Source organism: Cibotium barometz, chromosome 4 (assembly GCF_041138505.1).
Source record: "Cibotium barometz isolate CiBa-2024 chromosome 4, ASM4113850v1, whole genome shotgun sequence".
In the NCBI taxonomy this organism is placed as follows: domain Eukaryota; kingdom Viridiplantae; phylum Streptophyta; class Polypodiopsida; order Cyatheales; family Cibotiaceae; genus Cibotium; species Cibotium barometz.
This window is the reverse complement of record NC_141049.1, coordinates 14,750,557-14,762,077: the sequence shown is the minus strand read 5'-3', so window position 1 is coordinate 14,762,077 and position 11,521 is coordinate 14,750,557. Positions and strand designations below refer to the sequence as shown.

The 11,521-nt window shown below is 40.6% G+C and overlaps 1 protein-coding gene across 1 annotated transcript; it reads right to left on the bottom strand.

Annotated features, from left to right (window-relative positions):
* Positions 1–6,764: 6,764 nt before the first annotated feature.
* Positions 6,765–9,449, bottom strand: LOC147638942 (pentatricopeptide repeat-containing protein At2g03380, mitochondrial-like). Its single transcript, XM_086792999.1, has one exon. It carries the CDS (start codon positions 9,447–9,449, stop codon positions 6,765–6,767), a length of 2,685 nt encoding a protein of 894 aa, XP_086649125.1.
* Positions 9,450–11,521: the final 2,072 nt, after the last annotated feature.

The window sequence follows — 11,521 nt, the reverse complement described above, 5'->3', positions numbered from 1 at the left end:
TAGGAAAGGGTTAGTACCTTGGGCATCTAGGAAAGGGTTAGTACTTGTAGGATTTGCAGGAATGTTAGGCAAGGGACCAAAGCCCAGTGGAATCGAAGTGACAGGGGGTGTACAACCCGATGACACACTTATTATAGGCATAGCCAATGGCATTGGGAGGTGAATTTGCAGCATAGATCTCAATGGTTCGAAGATGTCAGCCATTGGGTTGAGTCCTTGTGTGATCCCTGGCAATCCCTCTATCATGGCCATGTCAAAGTGTCTAAACACTCCTTAATGAGCAATCACAGATTTATTTATTTATTTATTTTTTTGGCGGACATTTTCACGTGCCAAGCCGTTCATGTCCCAAGCCGTTCACGCCCCAGCCGTTCACGTGCCAACCGTTCACGTCCAAGCCGTTCATATCCCAGCGGTTTACGCCCTGCACTTTCACGCCCAAGCCGTTCACGCCCCACTAGCCATTCATGCCCCAGCTGTTCACGTCTTGCACTTTCATGCCCAAGCCGTTCACATCCTAGCCGTTCACGTCCAAGCCGTTCACGTCCAAGCCGTTCACGCCCAAGCCGTTCACATGCCAGCTGTTCACGTGCTAGCCGTTCACGTCGTCCTGCACTTTCATGCCCAAGGCGTTCACGCCCAAGCCGTTCACGTGCCAAGACGTTCACGCCTAAGCCGTTCACGCCCCAACCATTCACGTGCCAGCCATTCATGTCCTAGCCGTTCACGCCCCAGCCGTTCACGTGCCAAGCCGTTCACGTCTTGCACTTTCATGTCGGACCCTTTCACGGCCTGGTCTTTCATGGCCTGGTCTTTCATAGCCTAGCTTTTCACGTCTTTTTTTTTTGGAGTTTAGTGGGAAATACGAATTTTCCTTTTTGGGGGAAACTATTTTTGAATTTAAAATGAAAAGGGTATGGGCATTTTCCCAAAAAGGTAAGTGGGAATCAAAAAAGTCAACCTTTGACACACCTTACACCCTTCATAAATGACCCCCAAAATGGACAAATTGATAACTCATGGCCATCTACTCATTGAATGCTCATTAGCCTTAATGAGTTATTTAAAAAATTAATTAAAGAGTAATCCAAGATTAATTCTTTCACTAATCTTTTTCTCTTTTATACTAATCAAGAACTCTAATTAACCATTAATTCCTAATTAATTCACACAATTGAGCACATCATTGGATAGAGCAAGGAAAATCTAATCTTTGTGCATCAAAAATTGTGTAAATTAATTTAAATTAGGAGATTAATTAGGCTCTTAATTATAATCTTCTCTTTAAAGGCAAAATTAAGCAGAGAGTCGAATTTCTCCAATTCATCAAACAATTGATGTGATTAGGTGTTTTGATGCATCTAGATGCTGTCAAAATACTCAAAAACCTCAATTTCGACTACTCATGTGATCCATTTAGACCCTAATTAATATATTTTCTAATTTTTTGGCCTCTTGAACAAGATTAATCACCCTTAATGACAAAAACCAGTCCATTAAGAGAAATTAATCAAATTCAAGGATTTTTTTATGGTTTTAAGAAATTTTTTGAAAGATTAAGCTACTCCTAATGCTTGCTAACACTCTAATCCAAACAGTTTCAATAACAAACACACACTTAAACTAAAATTAATGATCTTAGTCTATGTTTAAACTAAAGAGAGCTAATATTCACTCTAAGAATTGCATTCTCTTGCATTGTTTGATGCAATGGATGCAAACTAAGCTTAATACAAACTATGTGCAAGCCTTAAGAACATGAAAAACCATAAAAACAACAACAAAAACACAAATTAATCTAAAAAGTAAGCAAAAAATATTCTTTTTCAAAAACAAAAAAGAGTGCTATTCTACAACAAATCTCACACAAATCACCATCAAATCCACATATTTTTCATGGAAAATATTAATTAAGATAATGGGCAATGGGTTATGCATAGATTAGAGACAAAACGATGGAAAAAGCGAAGGGATGGCTCCCCGGCAGCGGCGCCAAAAATGTTATGGCTCACCCTAACCCTCCTTGAAACTCATCCAAAAAGAGATTACCTAGTGAACCGCAACTGTCGTGAGGATCTTTCTAATAGTCGAGCTCATAATCCTTGAGGTCTCCAAGCTCTACAACTCCTTGAGAAGCAATTCCACCCCGTCTCTTGTCGCAAGCGTTGTCACACTGCCGCGTTGCACTACGGGTACTCGTCCCTCCTCTCACCTCACTTCACTCACACACTCACTAGCATACATTAGGGAGAGAGATTAGCAAGAGGATTAGCAAGAGCAAGACTCAATTGCACAATGGGAGAGTATGTTGTATTATGAGAGAAATTTACTTATATACATGGCCATAAGTGTTCACGCTCACTTAAACTATGATCGACCGGGCACTTTATGCTCATAAGAGGCCTAATGCTATTACAATGACTACTCTCATAATATATCCATGAAGTACATCACTTAGGACTTCATCCTAACTTACTACCACATCCTCTTGAAGCGAGAATCACAATAAATACTCTGTCATACCATTACGGGCGCCCGTACAAGTTGTAGCTTTGGACACTATTGCTTCATATCTTGAATGTATGACTCTTTGGTGTATCTACCGTGACTCCTTGATGTAAGATAATTGCAGTAGCTCTTGTTAATCCTAGAATTGGATTAACACACACACACACACACACACACACACACACACACACACACACACATACATATACATATATACATGCATACATATGTGTGTGTACGTGTGTGCGTATGTATATGTATATACATATACATATTATACATATACATATACATATACATGTACACACACACACACACACGTGTATGTATGTGGGTATGTATGTGTGTGTGTGTGTGTGTGTGTGTGTGTGTGTGTGTGTGTGTGTATATATATATATATACATTATACATATACATACATGTGTGTGTGTGTGTATACATTATACATATATATATATATGAGCAAAGACAAGCACTTTGTAAAGACATTTTTCTCTTGTTTTTTTTTTAATTGCAAAAGGAGAGCTCAAAAGCAGCTTAAAGAGAACATGGAAGTTTTTATAGATTTAATTTCTATATACATATATTAGCAAAGGCAAGCCCTTTGCAAAGACATTTTTCTCTTGTTTGTTAAAAAAGTTGCAAAAGGCGGCAGCTTAAAGAGAACATGGACGTTTTCATAAAAAAAGCTTAATCATGTGTTGAGACTAGAATGTATATTTTGATTAGCTTATGAAATATATAAGCTAGGTGGAAGACTATAATTAGAAAAACGTGATGCATGTCTAGAAAAAGATCCTTGTTGTGGGACCCTTTAGGTAGGTAAGAGGCTCTAGATTCACTAGCTTTGTTATACAATTGTAAAGAAGGAAGAAATGTTTCTAGTATGAAAGCAACTAGAAGTTTGCTTTTGAACGTAAAAGTATTGGCAAAGTGTGGAATTCCAAAGTTGAGAGGAGAGCAAATAAGTTTTAGATACATAAATCTCTCTTTGGTGGATAATTTATCAAAGAAGAGAATTTTGTTAGAGTAGAGAATTTTGTTTTCAAGTTGAAAAATATAAAATTCAGAGTGGTGGTAATTCCACGGCAACTTGATTTTGATGTTAATGGGGAAAAAAAAACAGGAGTTGCCTTCATTCAACGAGATTTACTAAGGGAGCCAATAATAATGTATAACAAAAATTGAGGTGCAACCTTATTGTCTAGCATAATTTAAATTAATCGTAGTGTCCATCAAAATAATGACGCGTCTACCATGCATGCAAAATAAACATTATGATCAAATGCATAAGGCACCTAGCCTAAGCCAAAATCGATGCATAGCCAAGTAAATAGCAAAATTGGTACAACACCATGATTAGAGTCTTTGCTCTATCACCACTCCTCATCCAAGCGACATCTTTGCAGTGTTCCATCATCACATCTACTCATCAAGACATCAAGCCACACTAGTTATCATAGTTAATTGACAATCACATCAATTAATCCTAACATGACTACAAGGTGATAAAGCAAAACACTAATAGCACTAGTGACATTAGTATTAGCATGGTAATCACCCATAATACCAACCATCTAGCATGGGGTAGACTTATGCACCAATAACACTAGCTTGTTAGTATCATGGGATTACCCATGATACCAACTAACTAGCATTTCACACAAATTCAACTAGGCACCCCCAACCAAACCTAAAGAGCATGGCACACATATTCAACTAGGCACCCCTGACTAAACCTAAATAGAGCATCCCTTGAATGGATAGCTTGTAATATCCATCATGCTTAGGTTGTAACCGACCTCAGTTGCATGTGTTTTCTCATTAATCAAAATGGCTATATACAAACCTTCTATTTACAATGTCCAATGGCCCAAGTAATGTTCAGGGGTCCAAAAGCTAGAATAAGCTAATTTCCTATGCTATGTATACACATTACTGACATAATGCAAGTTGTAAATCTGGTATCTTCAATGATTATCTAACCTTATACAGGTCATAAGCTCGAAGATATCCCAAAATATGTTACATACAGATCCATGATGACGTGCATCTAGAGTAAGGTCAACCAGTGTGGTAACATAACCCCCTCCCTAATTTTGGTTCCATGGAATCGCTGGTGTGCCTAAGGGATGTTGTAGTTGTGCCATGTGGTCACAAACCTATAATAGAGTTCATGGCAACAAGCAAGCTATAGGAGAACATTTTGAGGGCTGCCCAAAATCTGGTGTCAAACATATCCTCGACTTTATTTTTATTTTTTTAAAGAGATGGGTACTAAATTTAAATTTCCCTTTAGGTTGGAGTTTTAACTAGGATTGAGAACCATCGGGCTACACCAACTTGATCTAACCCACTCACCCAAGTACTTCATTGTTGTACCATGGTACATTGTGAGTGTGTTTCCTCACGCTGACTAAGGACAAACATGTGAGATTGGGTTTGTATCCCCAATGGGGAGCCAATTCTCTTCAAAAACCTAAAGAAAGTGGGAGTGAAGACAAGAACTTACTACTTAGTAAGAATGCAAACAATGTTTAATCAATTGTCATTACAGTCATGTTAACCCACCCATCAACCTTCTAGAATCCAAAATAGCCACCATGAGAGAGAGACAATTGACCAAACACAAGCTTTTACCTTGGCCAGTTGGATGGAATGCCAACGATCTCCCGGTGACTATGTGAGAAAACATGCACTTCTACCTTGACTTGTATGATGGAATGCCAACCAATCTCCCCGAGGATATGTAAGGAAATGTGGGAAGAAATTCCATTGCAATTATGGAGCTGGCCATGAAGATGTAGAAACTCCTTTCAAGGGGTATTCATTAAATGTGAATTTTACAAATATTCCTTCTGTAAGTTAAAGGCCAACAATAGTACCTCTTTTTGCATGAATTTCCCCTCATTTTGAATTAATAACTCCTTGTGTATGTAAATTGCCTAAAATTCCATGATTCTCTTTATAACCCTGCTACTATAGGAAAGATAAAAATTGCCCCTCTTTCAAGGTTTATGTTTGGGTTGTCAATGCTGATTTGGGTCATGCCTCAAGTTAGTAGCTTGGCTGATCCACTACATCATGAAATATAGGCATCCAAGCTTGGCCATGAGCCAAGACAAAGTAACTCAATTTTTGAATGAAGCTATAAGTTAACAAAGAGGTACAAGTTGGAAGATAGAAAGACTAATGAATTAACACGAGTGTGATTTCAACGAATCATGCTTTGATAAGGTAGACTGATACATGCTTTCATGCACTGGGAAGGTAGGTAATACAGGTTGTTATGTGGGGTGGGTCTGAAGCTTGAACTTGTATTCCAGCCATTTCAGACTACCTTGCCCAACTTGTGCTCTATTGTCATATATACAACTCCAAATTTTGACATTTGAAGAGGCAGGATAGTCCATGAAGCCCGACTTTGATAGTCCGAGCACAACTCAGTACTCCTTACGAAGATCAACTGCACATGCTCAACAAGATACACAACACAACGTGTATCTTTTCTTTGATTTGCCCAAAAAAAAAAAATGTTGCACTAGTGTTTTAAGAATCTCAAATGCAATTCAACCTGCAAGAACCAAAAGCACATAAAGAGTCAGACCGTGCACTACAACAAAATAGCACAATCAATAAATGCATTATCATAATTAAAGTCAATTATGTTCACCTCTAGGACACAAGCATACTAGAACAAGGGCTGACTCTGTACTTAAACACAGGGATGGCATGATAACGGTTTTGCAAGGAAAGTAGAAGATGCTGCTTGCAATTGATGGACCAGATAGTATCAAGTAATAAATAACCAGCTTTGAGGCTAAATAGCACCAAAGCATAATCAATGCTCTCAAGCAGAATTGACACGACAGCTGCTACCCTTGTGCTACTATTGCTGTCTTTGAGGCCTGTGGTTATAGTTCAAGGTTGTTGCTGTTGTGGCAACCACCCATTTTAACGCAGGCAAAAAGTGTACTAGGTGTTGACCACAGCAGCACTGTATACCATTGTGTACAATACACTGAGCAGGGATGGGGGCTTCCACAATTGTACTATATGCCATCGTATACAAAATGAAACATTCATATAAAGAACATGCTGAAGACAGGAATCAAACTCCATTCCTTATACTCATCAAGTGGTGTACATATCATTATGCTTGTGTGTCCTTCTCTTTAAACTCTTTCCTCATCTACTGTGCTCAAGCAATGCAGATGTTTTCCTGCTGGGTGCTTGCGATCTCTTCAGTATGAGTTCTACACCTGCGGCCCATCGGCATAGATGTTTGACATGAAAACATAAGCACTACCCTCCTTGGGCTGTAAATCCACTGCATGATAAAATGCTTGTTCCGCTAGCTCTAAATTCCCATGTGTGCGACATGCACCCAGCAAGGATAACCAAACCATCAGGTCAGCCTCCATCGACATGCTTCCCAGCATATTCTCCACCCTTGTGAAGTCCCCTGCACGCCCAAGCAGGTCCATTAAAATGCCATAATGATATGGCTCCAGAGTTACATCATAGTCTCTGCTTATGGACTCAAAGTACTCAAGACCTTGGATGACAAGGCCAGTATGACAGCAAGCTGAGAGAACCGAAGTGAACGTTAGTTCATCAGGCTTAAAGCCTGCCAGTTTCAACTTCTCAAACATGTGCAAGCTTGCTACAGAATCTCCTTCTCCTGCATGACCAGTAATGCATGCTGTCCATGATGCGATGTCAGGCTTGCGGAGCCCATCAAAGACCGCCTCTGCATCTACCATGCTTGCACAACTCCCATATGTATCTATTAGAGTAACTGCCAAGGAGGGAAGCTGATCATACTCAGCAGAGACAATGTCAAAGTGTAGCTGTTCACATATCTCCAAGCTTCCAGTGTCTTTGCAGGCTTGCAGAACACAGACAAGTGTAACATCATCGAGAGTGACACCCTCCTTGAGCATCTGTCTGTGTAACCATAAAGCCTTCTCTCCGTGACCCTGTTCAACATATGCTAAGAGCATGGTAGTCCATGACACAATGTCATCTTGGGACAATGCACCAAACACATTCTCAGCTTGTGCAATGGTTCCACACTTACCATATAAACTAAGAAGGGTGTTGGCAACAATGATATTTGATGTGTAGCCCTTCCTGCGAGCATCTGCATGCAATGCCTGTACAATTTCCAGAGACATCTCTTTGGTTGATGTCCCCTTCTCAACAGGAGCTTGTATGGCCCCTGTTAGGATGCCACATGCCTGAAGGGCAATGACAAATGTTGGCTGGCTTGAACTCGCACCTTCTGCTTGCATCTGTCTGTACAGCCGTAAAGCCTTATTTCCTTGGCCCTGCTCAACGTACGCTGAGAGCATCGTATTCCATGCCACAATGTCATATTGCGACAAAGTACCAAACACATCCTCTGCTTCCACAACAGTCCCACAATTGCTATACATACTCACCAGGGCCGTACCAACAAGGACATCTGATGCATAGCCCTTCCTATGGGCATCTACGTGCAATGCCTGCCCAATTTCTAAAGACATCACTTTGGTAGGTCTCCCTTTCAGCAGAGCATTTTCTTTCTTTGCAAGGATGCCACATGCCTGAAGGGCAGCAACAAATGTTAGCTGGTTTGGACACAAGCCTTCCTCTTGCATCAGTCGGTACAACAGCAAAGCTTTCTCTCCTTGACCTTGTTCAACAAGTGTTGAGAGCATTGCAGTCCATGACACGAGGTCACGTTGTAACAATGCATGGAACACATCCATTGCTTCTGTAACAGCCCCACATTTGCCATACATACTCAAAAGGGCGGTTCCTAGAAACACATCAAATGGAAAGTCCTTCATACAAGGATGTGCATGTAATGTCTGTCCGATTCCTAGCAATGTGACTTTCAATGGTCGTCCTTCCACAACTGTAGCTTCTTCCTTCTCTGAAAGGGTGCCACATGCCCGAAGGGTGGACACAAGTGTGTGCTGGTTAGGACGCACGCCTTCTTCTTGCATCTGTCTATACAGCTGCAAAGCCTTCGCTCCTTGGCCCTGCTGAACATATGCTGCGAGTATCGTGCTCCATGACGCAATGCTGCGCTGAGGCAATGCACAAAACACATCCTCTGCTTCCACAATTGCCCCACATTTGCCATACATACTCACAAGGGTGTTGCCAACAAAGACATTTGATGTGAAGCCTTTCCTGCGAGCATCAGCATGCAATTTTTTACCCTGTTTAAGGTCTTGAATGCTGCCACAAGCTTTGAAGAGGCTGACAAAGGTATAACTGCTCGGCTCCACACCATCCTCTTGCATGCATTGATGCATTTTGAGTGCTTCATGCCCACCGCCAGAGTCTGCATAGGCAGAGATGATAGCAGTCCATGAGTGGACAGTAAGGCAAGGCAATGTGTGAGAAATTTGGCATGCATCTTCGATGGCACCACACTTTGCAAGGGTCACCACCAAGAAGTCACCAAGGATACCGGTCAGGTTGATGCAATGTCCAGCAAGATGGGCATGGACTTGCTTGGCATGAGGGAGGGCCTTCTTCTTGATGCATGCCTTGAGGAGGGAGAGGTAGGTGTTGGTGGAGAGGGGGGTGTGTATGCGGGAGAGGGCATCAAGGGCCCTGACCAGCTGCCCTTTCTCGCATAGATTTTGAAGATGCTTATCATCAGGGGGTTCACCATCATCACCTCCGCCATGGAGGGTTCCTTGTTGCTCTCTCTGCGAGGTGTTCGAGAAGAAATGATAGTTCAGGCTCTCCTGTTGTTGTTTCGTTGGGTGGAAGAGATCTTCTCTAATCTCGCTGCTGCTGCTGCTTCTGCTTCTTCTTATTCTGCTGCTTTGATGTTGTTGTTGTGATTGTGATGCAGCTTGTGCTGCAGTTGAGGATGCTCGTTGGAGTAGTAGCAGTAGTGTTGGTGATGGAGGACGAGAGACTCTTCTAAGCATCCCTCGTACAGAAGACCGAGCAGCACCATCGTCGCGCCATCGCCCATGTCAAATGCTCCTCTCGTATTCTCTTTTTCTCTCTCTCTCACCAAGGGTTAATAAGCACTCCATGGTACAAATAAAAATCTAGCATTACCAAACCAAAAAAAAAAAGTTAACCTAAAATGATTTTTTTGTAATTAATTAATTAGTTCGTGTGTACAAACCTTGGGTTCAAGACACCAAAATTAATTAATTAGTTCGTGTGTATAAACCTTGGGTTCAAGGCACCAAAATTTTGTTATGTTTATTAAAGTTTTTTTTTAAAGTAAAAAATGGAATGGTGTTGAGTCCACATGCTTCTTCTTTTTTTGAGTCCACATGCTTTCTATTTTTGCTTGCTTTCTATTTATGTTAGCTTCCATTACTTTTTATTTTTAAAAGTTGATTTCCTCCATAATGTTTCTTTTTTTTTGGGCTCACGATTTTCTTTGGCAAGACGACTCATTCTTTATCACTTCGAGCATTGAAGAGGGAAGAGGGGGTTAGGGCAGGACACCCTAAGGTATAGAGGATGTATTAATTAAAGCTTTGGCGATAGCCAAAGCTTTAATTATTTTTAAAATAAAGGCGAGAAGTTTTATATTGGCAGGATAGAAGGAGTTGTTACAGAACATGAAAACTTGAAACTTGGGACAGTGGAGACTCTCCACTTTACATAAGATGGGTTCTTGAAACCATTTACCATTACATTGAGACCTGAAGAAAAAACCCCTTAGGTGGTCATCCACAGCTTCATCAACTTCCTTGATCTGTGCCTTTGGAGATTTCTTTGAGATACTTCTTCAGCCTTAATCTACTTCATTAGACTATCCACTGGATGCTTTTGTTAATGGTTTAAATCCCATGCTTTTTTTGCTTCCTCTTTCTTGGACTTGATTATGCTCCTTACCTCTCCTTATTATTCCTCTAATAGCCAAAGCTTTAATTAATACATATCAAAAATTTATCTAAATATACATATCAAAAATATTTATTGGGCATAGAATTGAGCATTAATTCTCACAAATATAATTAATAATACATATCTTTGGTGCTCACAACCTGTAAGTAATCCAAACGTGGAATAAGCCTTGCACAAGGCTTTAATCAAGTTTTCGTGATTAAATTCAAATTAAAGCTCGATGTGATGATGTGTCATGCCGACCCTCCTACCGTCCCTTGATCTTCCACCTACAGAGTTCTGCCTCAGAATTCTGCCACATAACCGTTTGTCTTCGAAGTCTTATCTGACACAAAAACTTCTCCAAACGTCCTCAGACCTCTACAGTCCCTCAAGCACTTCTAAGCTTGACAAGAGTTCACCTTACAGGCTCTCTGCTGACTACTGCAAGTCCACAGATGGCTCCGAATGAACTGTTTCCACCCAACTAACCAAACTGACCTGGCTGACATAGATTCTCTCTCCTTTGAGTCAGCTAACACCACAGGAGCCTCAAAACACTTAAACAAAACCATAACCCGACCTCAGAAACTCTCAACTGACCACTAGTGTTAGACTGTTGCTACAAAAACCCTATAAGGTAACAAAGCCTTCTGACAGCCTCTGACAGACCTAAAACCGTCAGTTGTGCCTCAGAACCACTTCCTATCAACTCAAATAGGTTAGAACAAGATCCCTACACAACCTGCTGACTATTTTGATGTCTGGTTGACAATGGTTGACCCCTACACAGGTTAACTAACCCAGCACAGACTTAACCAGACTTAATTCTTCACTTACAGCCTTGTCTTCATCCACGCAACACAGAATTAAATCAAAACCATAGAGGAGCTCTTTAATCCCACACAACTTGATTCTCTATGTATTTTAAAGAAGACTGTATATAACACGTAAACCCTAAGACTGGGAGTTGAGCAAATGAATGAAACTAGCAATAGATCAAAAGAAACTCTCACACAAATAATTCTCAAAAGAAACCAAAATATGATTCTCAACTCCAACAAGATCAACAACAACAATATAATCTGCAGCTTGCAGGCTTCAATTGGCTAATACAATTGGGAAATGCTTGTGAGCAATCCTTAATCTT

Bases quoted from the DNA above. Each gene is read 5' to 3' on its own strand.
- LOC147638942 (XM_086792999.1), bottom strand. From the start codon at position 9,449: ATGCTTAGAAGAGTCTCTCGTCCTCCATCACCAACACTACTGCTACTA.